This window comes from Plecotus auritus (assembly GCF_963455305.1).
Source record: "Plecotus auritus genome assembly, chromosome: 4".
NCBI lineage: Eukaryota > Metazoa > Chordata > Mammalia > Chiroptera > Vespertilionidae > Plecotus > Plecotus auritus.
In genome coordinates, this window is record NC_137775.1 from 99,885,817 (window position 1) to 99,905,518 (window position 19,702).

Genomic DNA, 19,702 nt, shown 5'->3' on the forward strand with positions numbered 1-19,702 from the left:
TTCATGGCATTCAGTGCAAACACAGGCAGGGAAGAGGAAAACAACACTTGGTGAGAGAAGGCGCACCACCTGGGAGCAGCTGAGTCGGGAGGCGGGAGGGGAGTGACAGAAGCCTGACCAAGCCGAGGCTGTAACTCCCCCCAATGTGGCCAGTGTCGAGTACCCCTGTGGTGGAGCCAGGGCAGGCATGCAGACCACGGGCAGAGGGGCCTTACCCACAGACCAGACCGGGAGGGGACAGGAGGCACGAGGTGGGGGCGGGCAGGGGGGGAGCAGGGGAAGGGGGGCTGAATTGAAGGGTAGACATGGATGGGACCCAGAAGGCCTGCGATCCATGTTTGGGGAAGGCAGTTGATGAGGGATGTGGAAGGAAGACTAGGGACCAGAGCTCCGTTTCCAGTTGCCGCCACTCCCCAGGCCCCCTCAGGCTTTCTCACTAAGAGCTGCTGTGTCGTTAAGTGCTGCCCTGTGGGGTCTACATGGCGGCCAGAAGTGCGGGTCAAGTACAAACACCAAGGAGCACAGTCCTAGGCACCTGATACAAACCACCTCGCCCAATCCTCCTGAGAGCCGAGGTTTGCTAACCAACAGGCCAGCATGCTCACTGAATGCGATCACACATGGGAGAGCGGTGTCGCTGGGATTCCAGGCCCAGCCTAAATCCACCCGAGCCCACTCTCCTGGAGAAAACCCTGCCACCCTGGCACAGCCTCGTCCCAGAGCCCCACTGCCCACTCGGTCTTCCGTGGGTGCCCGCAGGGCAGGAAAGCCAGCCTGAGGCCACAACCCGGGTCAGCCAGTCTCCTAGCTGACCTGGGGTCCACTCAGGACCCAAGCCAGGCCCTTCCCTGAGTGAAGGGAGCGTGTGAGTCCTCAGAGAGAGGCCAAGGGTCCGCTGGGCAGGGGCTTGCCTCTCACCCTTCCCCAGGCCACCCACTAAGTCAGCATGGCTCCAGGCCCAACCAGGTGGCTGTTTTTAGAGGGTCGCAATCCACCAAGGTTGTGGGTTCCATTGCGGATCAGGGCACATACAAGAAGCAACCAATGGAGGCATAAGGCAGCGGTCGGCAAACTGCGGCTCACGAGCCACATGCGGCTCTTTGGCCCCTTGAGTGTGGCTCTTGCACAAAATACCACGGCCTGGGCGAGTCTATTTTGAAGAAGTGGCGTTAGAAGAAGTTTAAGTTTAAAAAATTTGGCTCTCAAAAGAAATTTCAATCGTTGTACTGTTGATATATGGCTCTGTTGACAATTGAGTTTGCCAACCACTGGAAGTGGAACGACATTGATGTTTCTCTCTCTCCTTTCTTCTCTCTAAAATCAATAAAAATCAACATGACTCTATTGAGTGCCTAACATGTCAGGGGCTGTGCATTCAGATATAAACACCCTGGAACTAAGCAAGGAGGGGAAAAAAGGAAGAAAAACAAACCCCTAGGGGGCCTAAGACCTCCCCATGTGTGAAGACGACCTCTTCATCATGGCGGGCCCACCGGTCCCTCCCGACCTTCTCAACATGGCGTCCCGACGACCTTCCCATCATGGCGCGGGCCCCGCCCGCTCGGCCGCGGCCCGGCGGGAGCAGTTCCGGGTGCGGTGCACGCCGGGGCGGCTGCTGGCCATGGCCGGCCTGTCAGACCCGGAGCTGCGGCGAGAGCTGCAGGCCCTGGGCTTCCAGCCGGGACCCATCACCGACACCACCCGGGACGTCTACCGCAAAAAGCTGCGCCACCTGCGGGGCGAGGTCCGGCTGCGCGAGGAGGCCCGGCCGCGGGGCGAAGAGCGGTTGCGGGCGGAGGCCCCGCTGCGCGCCCGGCCTGCCTCGGCCGCTCTGCGGGCGGAGCCCTGGCCGTCCCCGCCGGCCCCGACCTCGGCTTTCGCGACCGCCGGGGCCTACGGGGACTTCAGGGCGCCCGCGGCCGCCTGGTCCGCGAGCCGCGACCCCGCCTACGCCGCCCGCCCTGCGCCGCTCAGGCGCCGCGCCTCGGTCCGGGGCAGCTCCGAGGAGGACGAGGACGCCCGGACGCCCGACAGGCCTGGCCCCCGGGCCCGTCGCTGGTGGGCCCCGGCCCGGCCGCCCCCCGCTCTCGGCCCCGACCCGCGCCCCGGCCTGCGGACGACGCGAGCGGGCGCGGCGGGCGCGGCGCAGGCCCGGCCCGAGGCGGGGCGGCGGCTGGAGCGCTGCCTGTCCCGGCTGCTGCTCTGGGCGAGCCTGGGGCTGCTCTTCGTCTTCCTGGGCATCCTCTGGGTGAAGATGGGCCGGCCCTCGGCGCCGCGGGAGGCGGAGGACCACAGTACGTCGGCGGAGGGCCCTGGGCGCTGCCCGCGGGTCAGGGCCTCACACCCCTACGAACCCCCCCGCGGTGGGAGGAGGCCAGGACCCCGAGTCTGCAGCCATTCCCGGCCTCACACCCCTGCTGTCACCTCTGCCCCGGCCCGCCCTCCTGACCTCCCTCGTCCTCGCGCTGCGAGCAGTCATGGGGTCCTCCCTCTAGAAAAGGCCACCCGCTCCAGCAGGCACACGCCCCCCTTCCCTTTCAGTCTCCCCTTTGGTCTCCGTCTCAGTCACACGTTTGCGCATTGCAAGGCACCTCAGGTCTCACGCCCACAGGTGGGGTCTGACGGGGTCCCAGCACCAAAGTGACCGTGTGCCCCCTTCTTTGGACCCCGGGGCCCTCCTCGCCTGTGTGGCGGGTGTGCGGAACCTTCTCGGCGGTAAACTGCGGTGAAGGGAGACCTTGCTGTGGCCTGCAGGGCCCTAGGGCCCTCGGAGTGTTAGGAGAGGGTCCTGTGGTTCAGGGAGCCCCAGCCACGCTCCTCTCCGCACTGGGCGAGGGTTATGGGCGAGGGTTAGCCGGCAGCGAGGTCTGCAGGGCGGGGTGCCTGGAGGCACAGCTGCGCTGCTGGTCCTGAGCTATCTGACAGGACAATGCAGAGCACGAGTCTTGCTGGAGCCGAGTGTAAAGTGACACTCGTTCACCGTAAAGACTCCTTTACCAAGCGTGCACGTGGCCATCCGAGGCCACATCTTTCTGCGTGGCAGGAGCCGCCGAGGTCTTAGCTGCTGCAGCCGGCGGCGTTTGGGTGTGGACACGTCTGTGGGCATGGGTACCCCAGACTGGGCACACGCTCAATTCCTGACTGTCCCCCGCAGGCCAGGAGCAGGCGCTGTGACCACGCAGGCAGGGCGCAGACTCCCTGCTGGGACGCGGAGCCAGCAGCGCTGGCCATATCCTGGGTTTACCCAGAGTTCCCCTCCCATGATCGTATTCATCCCTGTTTAACATGTCATCGCTTACAGTTTATAAACTGTCACGTATGTTGCCCTGTTTGAAGGTCACTCTCTGAGTCAGGCCAGGAAGGCTCTATGGGTCCTGTTCACGCTGAGGAGTGAGGTCGAGTCGCCCAGAGCCCACCACGACCCGCTGTCCCCAATCCCAGTCCAGAGCTGGGAAACTTGCATTTTATTTTCTGCACGTTAGAGTGCCTCGGTCAGATGACAGCTTTCCAACCCCACCTGGAGGCTGGTCATGGTTTACTCCCCTGGATTTTGAGTGGGTCCTGTTGGTATTCTTTTCCTCAGCCCACACTTTAATTTCCTCTGTTTCTTTTCTGGTCTCAGTGAAATTGTTGCCAGTGGACTGCGAGAGGAAAAACGATGAGGTGAGTGTGAGCTTCTCTGTTCCTCCCACCCCAGCACGTTTGCCGTCCTTTCGGGAGCCCTTGTGTGATGTAGACACCTGTCTGGGTGCTGGGCCCGGCTCTGTTGGTAGCGCCTGGGATATGGATCCCCTGCCGCGGTCCATCCAGGGGGACGCTGCTGGTGGTGAAGGGCCTGTGCTCCCTGCTGTGGAGGAAGGGCCAGAGGTTCCTAAGCGACAGGAGGTTCCTAAGTGACAGGAGGCCTGTTGTCAATTCCCCCTTCTCTCCAGTAGTACTTTTGTGGCTCTGAAAATGCTGTTCTGATTTGAGAAGTTGTGGGGGAGGGGGTGTTTGAAACACATTTGAAGTGGAATTGACTCTCTTAGTCTATAGATTCGTTTTATGAAGCCTTAATATTCCCTACAAATAGTATTTGGTGACAGTGAGCAGCCCGTCCACTGTGAAGGGAACGTGTGTGAGGAGCTGGGTGCAGAGAGGTGGCCGTCTGGGGAAACATGAGGCAGTGCATTTTCAGTCCTAAGTCCTCTCCGGAGGAGCCGGGCGGCAGGGGGCACGCCCAGCAGTCTCCTAAGTGTGCTGCAGGGCTCCCGGCCCCGCTCACATCTGCTCACCCCCACGCCCCTGCGCTGAAGCTTACCCATGTTCTCAAGGGCATCCTGGTTTCTGTTGGCTTCTGCTGTGTCATATTTGAAGTTTTGTGAGGTTTTTTTACATTAATTTATTGCATTCATCCACCAAATATCTTTGCTTTCCAGTTGGTTTGTAGAAACATATTCATAAGTTTCATCTTCCTTCCATCATAAAAACCACAACTGATGACTAGAGGAAGGAACCCAGAAACGTAGGCGGCAACTAGAGGAGGGACTAGAATTCTGAAGACTGAAAACCAAAATAGTCTCAGCTTTCTGTGAGACTTCTCTGGTGATGCTAATTTTGTTGTCTTTTAGTTAGAAACGTCTCCCTGGTTTGTTTCTTGACCCTTCACGTCTCTAATGGATCAGGCCCATGGCTGAGGGACAGATTTGTTCCGTCCGTTCCCTGGCCCTCCTCTGAGCAGACCTGCCTGTGCCCTGCTCGAGTGAGCCAGACGGGTGCAACCCAGGGCCTTGCTAAAGGTGTGCCCAGCCAGCCAACTGTGCCGGGAAAATTGGTGCCTGGAAGGCCAGCGTCTGGGCCCCCATCCTGGGCTCTGTGGAGCTGAGAGTTCATGGGGTGCCCTTGGCCTTCCTGGGGAGGGCCTGGGAACAGGCCGGTCGGAAGGCACGTTGGGCTTTGCTGAGGCTCTTGCTGAAAGTCTCATTCTTTGTGTGGCTCCAGTTCACCCAGGACCCAGCAGGGCATTTGAGTTTCTTTCCCTTCTCAGCAGACTTGACAATGTATTTTCTTTCTGCCTTTTTGCTACTGAAAACATGGGGACAGGCTGGGAGCAGGCGTGTTGTCTTATCAGTTGTCCTGTTGGCTGGGACTTTGTGTCCTGTTTCCTTTCGGTGGCATCATCCTGCTTCGCCTGGTTGTTGGGGATGTACAGCAGTGGTCCTTGTTACTGCCACTTTTCTGGTGTGACAGTGAAAGATGTTAGTGTAGAACATTTGGAAAGGAAAGTCACCCATGACTCTGCCACCTAGAGATAATTACTGTTGACGTTTTGGGGATCTTTCCTTCCCCTCTTATCTCTGTATGCACGTTTATAGAATTGGATTCTTGGCATATATTCAGTTAGATTTAACCCTTATTTCAACATTTCCCACACCTAAAACATTCTTTAAAGTAATTTGGGTACCTAACTCCACTAGAAGCCACATGAGTTGTTTCTGACCATTTGCGGTCATGTGTACTTGCAAAGGCTCTTGGGTCTTTAGGCAACGTGAGGGGACAAATCTTGCCTCTGAGAGTGTTCGAAAGCAGGTCCCTCACATTCAGGTGAGGCAGCTGATGAGCCCTGGGGAGGAAAGCCACATCAGTCCCTTCTGTAGTTGCGGGACCAGCCCAGACCCCAGGCTCTCCACTCAAAGTCCAGGGCTTTACCCCGTGACACCAGAAGCGGCCTGAAGTGTGGGGCATGGAGTCGGCTGGCTGACCCCACCTCTCATGAGCTGTGGGACCTTGGTGGCTTACCTCAGGTCTCTGAGCCTCAGGCTCCCATCTGAGAAATTGGGGTACAGTAAGGAATGTGGTGATGATTTGGTGCACACTCACATATAAACCACTCAGCACAGTGCCTGGCTCTCCGTCCACTCGAGGAGAGCAATCCATGAGTCTAGCAAGATGGCCTCAACTGTTACAGCTGCTGGAGGGCTAGGTCTGCATATGTTCCTGCTTCTACTTTCTCATGCAGATGGCCTTTCTCCCCCTATAATTTCAAAGGTTTCTAGAAATTTTACTTTTTGCAGCAGATACTCCACAAGACAGACAATCGATCGGCAGATTGTAGACACTTGAGTCTCCACCACGGGTGGGAGTGGCCCCAGGGGGAGAGGACGCAGCGTGGGTAGCTTCCCGGGACTACAGCGCTGTTTCCCACAGCTGCCTTGCCTCTGCCCCATGGCCCCACTAACGGCCATCACTCCGTCGGCACCGGGGAAGGGCGGCGGCCTCTAGGATGACAGCCCTTGGTGACTGTGTCTTCACTCTGCCCTGCACTCAGCCCACATTTATCGGCCCTGGCCCTGGGCCACCATTTTGCAGAATTGGTTTTTATTTTTTAAAAGTACAAGGTGTTGCTTACCACTTAGTACTTGCCAGTGTGACTGACGAGGTAGAGCCAGACAGACTGCCTCCTTGCCCATCGCCCTGCTGACCGCTTGTCCTGTCCTCTCAGTTCTGTCAGGCCAAGCAGAAGGCAGCCTTGCTGGAGCTGCTGCACGAACTCTACAACTTCCTGGCCATCCAAGCCGGTGAGTAGGTCTTGAGGCCCCAGATCCTCATGAGCCGGTCGTGGGCCGTGGGTTGGGGCGGCTGAGGCGTTCTGTGATTGCCTTCCAGAAGACACATTCAGAAACCAGTCCCTGTTTCCCCTCTGACAATTGTTTAAGCCTTGCATTTGGGCAAAACCATTTTGTTCTCACCTCCTGTCGAAGGTCTCACCTCCTGGAACATGCACAGACCTTTCAGTGGCTATTTGCCTTTCTCTGAATAAGCCCCACCTCAGGCTTCGGGGCTCCCTGTTTCACTGGCAGGGTCGGGGGGCAGGCCCCCGGTCTCAAGAGTCTGGGTGCTTGCACCTGGAGGCCTGCCTGCACCAGATGGTTGGCCGGGATAGGCAGAGAGGCCCGTGCAATTGACAGGTCTGTGGTGGGCTGAGCACACTCAGGCCCGTCCAGCCCGCCAAGGCCCTGGTGTCACATCTGGTCCCGGTCGCCCTAGCTGGCTCAGGACCTTGGACAAGTCCCTCATCGTCTCAGGTAGTCTCAGGGCCTCCATCTCTGTTACTGAGTGATCTTGGGTCTCTCTTTTCTATTTTTAAATATGTTGGGGGGGGGGGGGTGGTTATTGATTTTAGAGAGAGAGGAAGAAAGAGAGAGAAATATTGATGAGATAGAAACATGGATTGGCTGCTGCCTGTACGCCTCCTACTAGAGATCGAGCCCGCAACTCAGGCATGTGCCCTGATTGGGACTCGAACTGGCGACCTCTCAGTGCACGGGCTAGTGCTCAGCCAGCTGAGCCACATCGGCCAGGGCTCTCCTCCTTATAAAATGAAAGCCAAGTGCTGTCCTCCAGAGGATGCACTCTGTGCACCCCAGGAAAGACCCTGAACACTCATCCATCTGGGGGCTCCCCTGCTGTTTCATTCGGTAAATGGTCCTCGAGGCTAGAGATGTTGCCTGCATTGTGTCCTTCCCACACCTGGCATCTAGGGAGCCTCTCAGAATCACTTGCTGATGGCATAGGCCAGTGGTCGGCAAACTCATTAGTCAACAGAGCCAAATATCAACAGTACAACAACTGAAATTTCTTTTGAGAGCCAAATTTTTTAAACTTAAACTTCTTCTAATGCCAATTCTTCAAAATAGACCCGCCCAGGCTGTGGTATTTTGTGGAAGAGCCACACTCAAGGGATCAAAGAACCACATGTGGCTCGCAAGCCTCGGTTTGCCAACCACTGGCATAGGCAAATGGGCTGGTGCCGAGTTAAATATACTTGGCACGAGAACCAGATGGAGCTGGTCAGTCTTATGGGATGTTCAGGAGGCACCTCTTACCTACGGGACAACCTTTGTCTAAGACCATTGCTGGGGAGTCAGGTTTGGGTGAACTGGGCCCTCAGTCCTCAGGGCCAAGCTTGTGCGCCTCAGCTTTCCTCCCTCCTACTGGTGGGAGACTGGAGGTGGTCGGGGAGCATCTACGCTCCTCGGAGGAGCGGTCCTATGGGCATTTCCCTGTGGCCCAGGTGCTTGGGATATAAACTCTGGCCCACGAGGGAGTTCTAAACGTTTGTGACTCGGTTGTGGTCCAAGCAGCAGCAGCAGCAGCAGCTGGGAGCTTATTGGAAATGCAGAATCTCAGGTCCCATCCCAAACCTACTGAATCGAAGCCTGTGTTTTAATAAGACCCCCAGGGAATAAAGTTGAGATGCTCCACTCTTAAACGGTGAATCCTAGTAGCCATTCTCCCCACTCCCACCTCCACATGTGGTCCTCACTTATGCCATTAAGGGGCCTGGCTCCTGCTGTCCTCTGACAAGCCTTGCAGGGGCAGCCCTGCAGGCAGGCATCTCACGGAGGCAGCTGCTGGGGAGTGCGTGCTCTCTACTGGGCCATCCTCCCTTCCCCTGCCTGTTGGAGTCCTCTCTGGCCAGGGCACAGTAGGATACAAGATGGGTTCAGGTTCCTGCCGCAGGCCACCTACCTCCCTGACCACTGGGTGATACGAGATGCCATTGGAGGAGAGCTGAGGGCCAGAGGTCCCAAGAGGCATGGATGCCAGGGGCCACCGGGGCTTAACGTTGTGGGCAGTGAGGCCAAGGAGGCTTTTGCGTAGGGATGTGACATGCCGGGAGCAGGTGCCAAGAAGGCAAAAGTGGCAGCAGCACACACACACACACACGCCGTTTGAAGCCCAGCTGTGCCAGGTGAAGGACAATCGGACCATGTGGAGGGTGAAGGATCTTTACGCGCCCAGCCCTCCATTGTCCCTGCTCAAGGGCTCTAGTAGTGAAGCGGCTCGTGGCAGATGAACCACAGTGGGCATTGAAAGCCAAGGGCTGTGGCAGGCCCCCGAGTTCGGAGCAATCTGGCCGAACAAGAGGCCCCGCAAGCTGGGGGCTTTTCAGAGGAGGTGGCCTTTGGGCGGGACCCGAAAGGCTGGCAGGACTCGGGGGAGGCTCCCAGCTCCGTCCAAGGTGGGAGCTGGCCACCCAGGCTGCTTAGGAGGGAGCTTTGGAGCACTGCTGAGGCCCCGCTGTTGGGCACTCAGACGCCCCTTCCTCCCAGGGCATGCTGGACACCGTCCCACGACCCTCAAACAGCAGGCCTGGCATTCCAGGTCACCTGCCTATATCTGTCAGAATCCCTGCCGCTCTTCCGCCCAGGCTGTGTTTGTTTATAGCACCATCCGGTACTTTCCAAAGCTATCGGTCTGATCCTGTTAGGGATCAATTGCAAATAGACCTGGTATTGGGCAGCTTTTTAGTCATTTAATGCAAATCACTGCACTGCTTTGCAGGTCAGGTTTTAATGATCTGGAATCGATCCAAGCTAAGTGGCTTTTGATCGTGCCGCAGAGTGAGGGTGCCCCAGAAGCCAGAGCGCCAGGCCACATGCTCCCTCTCAGAGCAGATGGCTTGATTCTTGCTGCATTTTTCAGTCTGTGTCAGAGTCACTTTCTCATCTTTCTTGTGTGTGAATGTCTTTCCTCCTAGGTAACTTTGAATGTGGGAACCCAGAGAAGCTAAAAAGCAAGTGCATCCCTGTAGCAGAAGCCCAGGAATACGTAGCAGTAAGTGGGGGGCGCTCACCGCGGGAGGTCCTGGTGCTTTGGGATTGATTTTCAGACCCTGCGTTTATTTTTCTTCCCCTTTTTATTTTGTTTGGTGTTTGTTTTTGGGGGTTTTTTTTTTGCTTTCTTGCCCCCCCCTTTTTTTTTTGGCCTTAGTTGAGTGCTAGGCTACCTTAAGTTAAGGCAACACTGGGGGGTGATTGAGCCCAAGGTGAGCCGTAAGCCAGAGCGGGCCTGCTGTGTGTGCGTGGCTCCCTGCTGCCCAGCGTGCAGGCCACAGCAGGCTGCCCCTTCTAAACTGGCCTGTCACTTGCTCCTCCTTCCGTTTCTTTCCTCCCCTTTTCTTTTCTCCCCTTCTCAGCAGCTTTAAGGATGCGTGTGTCGCCTGCCCTCTCCCTCCTTGCATGCTGTATGGATTGTCTGGGGTCCGTTTGACTTTCCGCACGACCTCAGGGTGGTAGAATTGGGGATACATGGAGCTGGCAGGGACATGGTCACCTAGTCCAGTTTTCACTTCATAGGGGAAGAAACTGAGGCCCAGAGAGGGGCAGGGGCTTGCCCAAGGCCATGCAGCTGGACTGGTTGCTGGGCCCCTCACCCCCCACACTTTTTCATTTTACCCAAGAGGAGCTGCCACCTGGCTGGCTTCAGTCCTTTCGGCTGCCTCAGCCCCGCATTTCTTTCCCGCGTGTGCTTCCGCATCGCCTCCTCCAGTTACAGCCTCTGCCTCGGCTCTCACCAGCCTCAGACTTCCTTCCTGCCAGTTTGCTGCACATTGAGCAGAGCAGCGCTTTGGGGCGTGCAGAGGACCCAGGAGAGGACTTCCATAACCCAGCAGCAGAGTAATGTTGCCTCGCTGCTCTGCCCAGACGCAGAACTAATCTCCCGTCCCTCCCACAGAATGTGACCGGCAGCTCCACCGCCAAGTTTGAAGCCGCACTGACCTGGATACTAAGCAGTAACAAGGACGTGGGCATCTGGTGAGTGTGGTGGGGCAGCGATCAGCTGACTTCCTAGCTTCCCTCAGGTGCCAGTCTGAAGGTAGAGGGCGGGTCTCCCCGTGCAGGTGTGGGCTGGGCTGAAAGCTGGCGGGGAAGGAAGAGCGTCAGGAATGCAGGACAAGGAGCAGTTTGAGGGGGAGACACACAGAGCAGGTGCCAGGTCTGCGCCTTTCCATCCGCCGCTTGCGGGGTTTTCTGGAGAAGGCAGCTTTCTACGTGCCTTTCCTCGGGCTAGTTTTCATTTGCAGATGAAATGATTCTGTGTGTTGGTTTTGCTCAGTATGGCAATTGCACAAGGAAATGCTGGATTTTATTCTGACTGGGTAGTTCTGCCTCATTTCTCTCTGGTGAGCACTGTTAGCAGATAGCGAGCCCTTTCACCTTCCTGAAAGGCCCCATGGGACGGGCAGGGGTGGGGGCACCGGCTGACAGCTGGACACCGAGAGTTTCCCTGCCAGAAAAGCATTCGCCTCATCACCCCGCTCCCATTTCTCAGGGTTCGTCGGGGACTCTGTTGAAGTTACAGCTCCTAATGCTAAAACACACTCGGGTTTTGTTCTCTTCCCCTCTAATCCACCAAATTACTAATTCCCTCAGCTGTGCATCCAGCAGAGCCAGGCAGCTCAGCCTGAGCCTGAGAGCTGGATGCATGGCCCCATGAAATGCACTGGCTTACAAAACAAAGCCTCCCTAGCGGCTGGCGATCCCCCTGTTAGAGAAGGCGGGGACTGGAGGCACAGAGCGGTGACACTCGCCTCTTCATATTGGGGAAGTGGCTGAGCTGGCTCAGACAACCAGGTTGAAAGTGGGTCACGAGAAACCAGCACACTTCAGGTTCCAGCCATTCAGGTGTGCAGTCCAGCGCATGAATCGTCACCTAGAGGTGTGGGTGTCAGTGTCCTGCGGGTCCTGGCACCTCCTTGCCAGGAACCAGGGTGGAGGGGCTGCGCTGGGGCCTGGCCTCAGGGAGCCAGTTTGCGTGCCCTGCCTCCAGGCACCTCCTGATCTCTTCCTTAAGCAACTTCTGTGCCCCCTCGACCCCGAGGAAAGGCACGCTCTCCCAGACGCACGTCTTTTCATTCCTACCATGCAGTGCAAGACGGCGACTCTGTCAACATTCCCGCTGCTCTCTGCGGGAGGGGGTCCAGTTTATAGTTAATCTTCCTCACGCCGAGGGGGCTGTCAAAGGCCCAACAGGGGGACGCCACTTTAGTGGTTGGGGTTCGAGCCTGCTGCCTCTTTACAGCTTTATTCCTCTTAAGTGGCCAGCGCGGGGGATTTCCAGGAAGAGTGCAGCCATGGTGTCGTCCCTCTCACAGCAAGGAGATGCCTCGCAGCCCCTCCTCCTGCTCAAAGTGGAGCATAGACTGCAGCTCCTTGGAGCTCTTGGACGTGTTTACAACCTGTGTCCTGTTTCAGTTTGAAAGGGGAAGACCCATCTGAATTGGTGACAACTGTGGACAAGGTGGTCTGCTTGGAATCCGCCCGCCCCCGCATGGGTGTGGGCTGCCGCCTGAGCCGGGCCCTGCTCACCGCCGTCACCCACGTGCTCATCTTCTTCTGGTGTAAGTGCTCACACACAGCGCTCAGCCCAGCTCCGAAGCCCTGGCTGGGAGTGATGCGTGATGGGAAGCTGCCCTTGAGTGTTGGTTTCTCTCATGCACCTGAGGTCTAATAAGATGGAGGACTTAAGCAAGTTAGCCCTGCCCGGTCATCTTCCCCTGGAGGTCAGAGCCAGAGCATGAGGCTCACCAGAGAGTGTCCTTGCTCCTGAGCGGGAGCCTGGCCTGGCTGGAGGTGGGCGCTTTCCCTTCCAGGACCCCAGACTGCAGGCTGCTGCGAGGAGGGTGCAGCAGGAGCTTGGCCTAATTTTACTCCCTGAACAGTGTAAACATCTCCTAGGAAGCAGGAAGGCCCCAGCCTGTGAGCCCAAAGCAGAGCTCAGGCCTGTCCCTGACAGCAGGGCTGCCTCTGAGCAGAGGCCTCGGGGAGCCTCTGAAGGCAGAGGCCGAGTCACAGAGCCACTGGCTCTGCCCAGAGAGCCGAGTTACAAATCCCAGGCAACTGGGCATGCACACAGCTCCTGCACCCACGCTGTCGGGCAGACATTATTATTTGCGACAGCGTCGCAGAACACAAAGGGCCTGCGTGCATGTGTGTGTGTGTGTGTGTGAAAGCCTGGGTCTGGTTCACCAGGGAGGAGATAAAAGCCCCTGGACTAAGGCTGGGAGGTTGGGAGGAGCCGAGTTCTGGGCGGTGGAGGGGCCTGTGGTGACAGCTGGCAGGGAGGGAGAGGCTCACTGACTAGCCTGTCCTCCCTTTCATTCCTGCATCCTTTGTTTCCTGCATGCTAGCCCTGGGGCCGCCACATAGTAGGTACTCAGAACCCATTTGAGCTCACCCACAGCCTCTACGCAGCACCCGGCCCATGGTGAGACCCAGGGAGGTCCGAGCGGTTGGAGTGATGTGAGCCTTTAATGGTGCTCTGTTCCTGTGCAGGCTTGGCCTTTTTGTGGGGACTCCTGATCTTCCTGAAATATCGGTGGCGCAAGTTAGAAGAGGAGGAGCAGGCCATGTATGAGATGGTGAAGAAGATTATAGGTGTGTGGCCCGGAGGAAGGCTGCCGGCCTCCGCCAGGAGTCCTGGCCCTGACCTGTGCCCTCTGTCCTGCAGATGTGGTCCAGGACCACTACGTGGACTGGGAGCAGGACATGGAGCGCTACCCGTACGTGGGCATCCTGCACGTGCGCGACACACTCATCCCTCCACAGAGCCGGTGAGTCCGGGGTCTGCCCCACCCAGTGCCTTGGTCAGCGGCCAGGATCCCAGGTGGGGGACCGTCCACGCCCCCACTCCTCCAGCGCTTGGCATTTGTGGGAGAACACTCAGGCACCTGTAGGAGCACGTCCCTCTCCTGTAGAGAGGGCAGCACCGTTAGACGGAGGGGTGGGTGCTTGGGGCAACAGTGCTAGGACCACCCCCTGCCCCAGGGGCTCAGGCAGGGAAGTTGGATTCTCGTGGTCTTGCCCTTAGTGAATGCTGTCGGCTGGAGTTCCTCAAGGTCACAGGATGCTGGCCAGCAGCAGTGTCTGCCTCGTCCCAGCCAGCAGGGGAGGGGCTTCCTGCTCTCACAAGCAAGGGAAAACCTTCCCCAAAGCCGCCAGTGGCCCCGCTGCCCAGAGCTGGTGACTTACCTGTCCCTGAGTCAGTCACTGGCCAGGAGGAGGAGACTGTTTTCCACACATGTCTGACTATGATCTACAGTCAGACACACTCATTACCTAAAATAGGATGGTCCGGCTCCCACCATGCACACACACGTGCTTGCGTGCAGTTGAAAGCAAAGTTTCACAGCAGCGGACGGAGTCTGCCTCCAGGGCACGGGCTGCATGGGAGGGACAGCAGGCTTGTCACGCTTGACTCCAGGGCCACCTTCCACATAAAACGGAGAGCACCACTCCTGGCAGGGCCTGTGTCGCAGAGGCGGCGTGCGTTCATCACTCAGCAAGCGTTCGTTGGCGCCTGCGGCCTGCCACACTGTCCGGGTCACGGTGAGGCGTGGGGAGTGGGGAAGCCTGCTGGGCATTGGTTCTGAGGAGGAGGATGCGGGGAAAGATGCATAAGGAGAATGTGTACTGTGGGTAGTGACAAGTCCCAGGAGAAGGAGCGGGTTGTTGGGAGGCGGCCTAGCCCACGAGGTCGCTGGCGCACTTGGGCACGCATCCGCATCCGAGGGCAGCCGCACTGCTTAGGCTTTAACTGCAAACACACATTCACTGAAACGAGACCAGGAAGTGGCATTGCAGTCCCGGCCCAGCCACCGCGCCCCAGCCCCTGTGGTCAGCAGAGGCCTCAGGCGCCACTCCAATGTCCGAGTGACCGGAGGCTCAGGCTCTTGATTCCTCTCCAAGCCACTCAGTCTATGTGGCTGAGCTCCTGCCGGCCCAGCGTGGGCGCGCCAGTAGTCAGGTGAGGGCCTGCTCCTGAAAGACAGGGAGATGCGGGGGCGCAGGGGCTCAGGGAGAGGCTGCTGGCCGCCTGCTCATTACCTGTTAATGGACAGCCTGGAGAGGGTGACTCCAGACCCCACACCGTGCCAGCTGCCTCCCCTCGGGCCCAGTGTGACCAGCTCAGTCCCTAGGCATGTGTGGCCTTGGCCAGACCAGCCACACTGGGGCTGCTAACCAGCTGTGGGGTTTGGTCGGTGGCAGGACCCACCCCGGGGAAGCCAGCCTCCTCAGCCCCTCTGCCTCCTGACCACAGGCCACCTCAGGAGCTTCCCCCTCTGGCCTCCCCAGGGTGAGCCCTCCTCTCGCTCACACACGCTCCCTCCGCACACGCAGCGCGGGTCCGTGGGCAGGTGATCTGCAGCTGAGAAAAGCAGGGGCTTGTGAAGCAGCCTCCCTGGTGGCCCTGGAGTCTGCGTCTGGTCAGGAGGGGCGCTCGGAGGGGATGCAGGAACTCTGGCTGCTGGCCTAGGCCGACCAGCTGGGAAGGGGCTCTACCTGGTGGCTGCTGCTTCTCGACCTCCCCAGCGGGATGCTTAGCTCATCGCAACCCCTGAAGTGCTGTGGGGTTTGGACTCAGCAGCCAGCACTTAATTAGCTCACAGGAGGCATTAAGATGCAGACAGCACTGGTCAAGGGCTGCCGGGCCAGGCTGTGCAATGGCAGGCCCAGGGAGCATAGCCCCTTCCCATGGACACACAGGGCTGCTCCGGACACCACTGGCCCCTTTCAGCTCCCTTTAAAGGAAGGCTTTGAGAGCAGAAAACGTCATTTGTCCGGGGCCCAGGAAGTGGCCCTCTGCAGGAACCCTGTGGGACCTGGAGCTCCACCTCCTGTTGTACAGGGGCGCCATCCACAGACCAGCTGGCCTCCCTGGCCAGAGCCGAGCCCAGCGGGCCTTCTGAGCCTGGCCCCTCTTTTTGCAGGAGGCGCATGAAGCGGGTCTGGGACCGCGCTGTGGAGTTCCTGGCCTCCAACGAATCCCGGATCCAGACAGAGTCCCACCGCGTGGCTGGAGAGGATATGCTGGTGTGGAGATGGACTAAGCCCTCTTTCTTCTCCGACTCTGAGCGATAAAGCTCGCGGGGCCTGTCTCCTCAGGGGCTCGAGAGGGCCACCTACCTGCTGGTGCTGAATTCACACTTGCCTTGACTTTCACCTCCTGACCCTCGTCCAAAGGTCTACAAGACTCCGGAGTGTCGCTTGTAGGAAACCCGAGCTTCCCTGGAGGGTGGAGGAGAACGGGGGTGCGGAGGGGTCACTGGTCCTCTGCATTGGCCCATCCTCTGCAGGCAGAAAAGTGGAGAAAGGTTTGTCGTTCGTGAATAGAAGAGAAGCAGCGGCTGAGACCCTGGCGAGCACGCAGGGGCTGGGTGTGGAGGCTGGGCAGGGGCGTGGGCTGGGATGGTGGGCTGGGGTGGCAGGGGCCAGGAGCAGCTGTCCATGTGCCTTCAGGGTTACCTGGGAGCTCTAGCTGGATGGGGCCTCATGGTGAAGGGGAGGGCCTATAGGAGAAGTCCAGAAATGCCCGGCTCTGGGCCCTGGGCCTCGTGTGAGGTGTGAGCTGCTGCTGTGGCCTCCGGGGAGGAGCCTGGCGTAGTCACAGGGCCTGAGAGGGGAGGAGGTGGGCTGCCACCAGCCACCATCTCCACGGCCCGCCTTCAGTGGGGCCTGTCACAGAAGACGAGGTTTTATAGACCAGACCTACAGCCAGGCACCGCATCCGCCCAAGGTGCCTCGCACTTCCAGAGTGGGGAGATCTTGTTTACAGTGACCATAGCCTCCCCACCCAGGGCTGGGGAACCAGGACCTGCAGCACCATGAGGCGTGGGGCCGCACCACTGCCCCTGCTGGCCACAGAGAGCCTGCCTGCCGCTCCTCAGACCCTCGTGGCTGCCGGCTCAGCAGTGGCCTGGGGGTGGGGAGTCTCCAGAAACAGGACGGAGGCGCCTTATTAAGTGCAAGAGCCTCTCCAATGGAGTCTCATCCCCAGATGTTCACATCTGCAGCAGGTGGGCAGGTGGGGAGACACAGCAGCTGCCTCCAAAAGGCATTAGCCACCCCTGCTGGTCTTACTGGTATTTTGTTTCTTAATAAAGCTCCAGTCTCCCTCGTTTGAGCAGCATGCTCATTTTCTCTGACGTCTGGATGGTCAGCGGGCCCGTGGCAAAGAACCAGTCTCATAATCAGGCTCTGGCCAGAATAAGACGCAACAGGCGTCACCATAAGGGTTGGAAGGGATAAACACTTTATTGAGAACAACAGGCCCAGTGCACGAAATTTGTGCATGGCGGGGGGGTGTGTCCCTCAGCCTAGCCTGCACCATCCCCAATCTGGGACCCCTCACAATCCAGGACTGCTGGTTCCCAACTGCTCGCCTGCCTGCCTTCCTGATTGCCCCTAACTGCTTCTGCCTGCCAGCCTGATTGATGCCTAACTGCTCCTCTGCCAGCCTGATTGCCCCTAACTGCCCTCCCCTGCAGGCCTGGTCACCCCCAACTTCCCTCCTCTGCTTGCCTGGTCATCCCTAACTGCCCTCCCCTGCAGGCCTGGTCCCTCCCAACTGCCCTCCTCTGCTGGCCTGATCGCCCACAACTGCCCTCCCCTGCTGGCTATCTTGTGGTGGCCATCTTGTGTTCACATGGGGGCAGCCATCTTTTGTATTGGAGTGACAGTCAATTTGCATATTACTCTTTTATTAGATAGGATAGAGGCCTGGTGCACAGGTGGAGGCCAGCTGGGTTGCCCTGAAGGGTGTCCCAGATCAGGGTGGGGGTTCCCTTGGGGCCTGAGGTGGCCTTGGCGAGGGGCCTGTGGTGGTTTTCAGGCTGGCCACGCCCCCCGGCAACCCAAGCAGAGGCCCTGGGATCTGGAATTTATCTTCTATAATAGAAACTTTGTAGTCTTGAGCAGAGGCCAGGACCAGCCAGGAAGTTTGGCTTCCTCCATCGCCGGAGAAAACGAAGCCTCCTGCTTGTGGCTGCAGCCATTTTTGTTGGGATTTATTTATCTTCTATAATTGAAACTTTGTAGCCTTGAGCAGAGGCCTGGGCCAGCCAGGGTGTGCATTTCTCCATTGCCAGGGAAATCCAAGCCTCCTCCTCGCTCTGTGGCTGCAACCATCGTGGTTGGGTTAATTTGCATACTCACTCCTGATTGGCTGGTGGGCATGGCTTGAGAGTGTAGCCAGAGGTATGGTCAATTTGCATATTACTCTTTTATTATATAGGATGATGAGCTGCTCGCCTGGGCTGCGTTCCCTCCCCGCCAAGCAGTGGGCGAGGGACGGACGAGCACTGGCTGTGTGCAGAGAGGCCACCTGGGAGAGGCCCGTGGGCTGGGCAGGGTGCCTGGGCCTTCCTCCCTCAGGGCTCAGCCTCGCAGGGCCAGGCCCTCCAGCACCGGGAACTTCGCAGAGCCTGTTTCCACTTAAACAGAGGCAGCCCTCAGGCGGGCAGGCCGGAAGCCTGATAGAGCCTCTTCCCTCGGCTTTGTTTCCTGCTCCCCTCAGGCCCCAGTGTTCCCACCCCTGGGGGACAGGCAAGAGCAGTGTGAGGCTGGCGGGGGCTCGGCAGGTGGCAGGGCCCCAGAGGAGGCAAGTGTCCCCTGATGCTGGCAGCAGAGGTGTCCTGGGGGGAGCACTGTGAGGGCTGGGCCCTGGGACTGCACCTGCAGGGCAGCCACCACGGGGCAGAGGTTTGCCGAGTGGACTCGGGGCCTAGCGCCATCTGCCCTGCAGCACAGCTGGTGCGGGTGAAGCTGTGGGCCTGTGGGGTTGGCACTGAGATGCGAGGGAACTTTCTCTCGACAGCGTGGAAGAAGGCAGCCTGGGCTGTCCCCGCCTGTGGTTGGTGGCTGGTGCCTAAGCATCACCCTCTGTCCTCCCATCCGCTGGAAACGGTGGGTAAATTGATGAAGGACCCAGAGGAAAACGAGCCCAATTCCCCTTTCTGTTTTGCAGGAAAAGACTTTCCCTCCATGTGTTTTTGTCTTAAGCTGGGGGGAGCTAACACAGGCCTTAGCTCCCTTTCTGTGAAGCTGGAGAGCAGGAGAGATCAAAACACGGAAAGAGATCAAAACACGAAATAACAAAAGGCCCTGCCAGCTGCTCTTTCTTACGGAGTGCTGGGCCCAAAGGCCCCAGGGCGTACTCAGATGGCCCAGATGCGGCTCTGCACCGTCGGGGCCCTGGAGGTGCTGGGACCCACCCAGGCAGGTCCACAGCCCTGTCTTTCCTCAGTGACAAGCAGCCTCTTGGCCTGGTGGGCTCCAATAAAGAAGGGGGGTGCTGGAGGGGAAGGTGGTACCCACAAATCTCGGCCCTGGGTGTCTACCCAGGAGCTCCAGGCCACCTTCGGGAGTCAGCTCAGGAAAAGGTAAACACGGCCATTTGTCACTGACTGATCACAGGAACTGCAGCAGCAGCTGTTCCCTTAATTAAAATGCCATTGACTTTGAGCCTCAAAAAAAGCCCTTTGTTGAGGCAGGTGTGTGGACTCAGATCCATTATCCTGTCAGCCACCCCAGAGGGAAGGGCAGGGAGTGGTGGTGCCGCGAGCAGGCCCAGCTCTTCAAAACAGTTCTCTCGGCAGCCAAGCCAGCTCTCCACCCTCCGCCAGAGAACACTCTAGACCAGCCTTGGGCAAACTACGGCCCGCGGGCCGGATCCGGCTGTTCTATCCGGTTCTCTTGCTCTCCCCTCCGCTCCTTTACTTTGAATTTATATTAGTTCACACAAACACTCCATCCATGCTTTTGTTCCGGCCCTCCGGTCCAGTTTAAGAACCCATTGTGGCCCTCGAGTCAAAAAGTTTTCCCACCCCTGCTCTAGAGACAGGGTCTGGCAAGGGTCCCACCATCACCAGGGAACAGGCAGGGGGGCTGGGTGGGGGCATTGTCGCCCCGTGCTGCCAGGGGCAGCATCCAGTGAGAGACCCAGTGTCCTCGGGACCACTCCGCCTTTTCTGGCTGAACCTCGGGCTAATTGCTTTATCCTGACAGCAGGGAAAGTTATTAAATAAATTATTAAAATTAGCCCACTGAGGGCAGGAGGCACATGTAGGCACACGTGATAGCATTATGGCACACCTGGT

The 19,702-nt window shown here is 58.4% G+C and overlaps 1 protein-coding gene across 1 annotated transcript; it reads left to right on the forward strand.

Moving 5' to 3' along the window:
- Nucleotides 1-1,594: 1,594 nt before the first annotated feature.
- Nucleotides 1,595-16,725, forward strand: LEMD2 (LEM domain nuclear envelope protein 2). The gene is made up of 9 exons (XM_080665578.1): nt 1,595-2,294; nt 3,623-3,663; nt 6,482-6,557; nt 9,524-9,600; nt 10,501-10,580; nt 12,021-12,166; nt 13,101-13,202; nt 13,276-13,378; nt 15,536-16,725. The coding sequence occupies exons 1-9, from the start codon at nt 1,622-1,624 to the stop codon at nt 15,684-15,686; spliced, it is 1,449 nt and encodes a 482-aa protein (XP_080521704.1). The 5' UTR covers nt 1,595-1,621; the 3' UTR covers nt 15,687-16,725.
- The last annotated feature ends 2,977 nt before the right edge of the window (nt 16,726-19,702 follow it).

Coding starts and splice junctions, on each gene's coding strand:
- LEMD2 (XM_080665578.1), top strand. CDS start 1,622: ATGGCCGGCCTGTCAGACCCGGAGCTGCGGCGAGAGCTGCAGGCCCTG. Junction 9,601..10,500: donor AAGCCCAGGAATACGTAGCA/GTAAGTGGGGGG, acceptor TCCCTCCCACAG/AATGTGACCGGCAGCTCCAC. Junction 13,203..13,275: donor GATGGTGAAGAAGATTATAG/GTGTGTGGCCCG, acceptor TCTGTCCTGCAG/ATGTGGTCCAGGACCACTAC.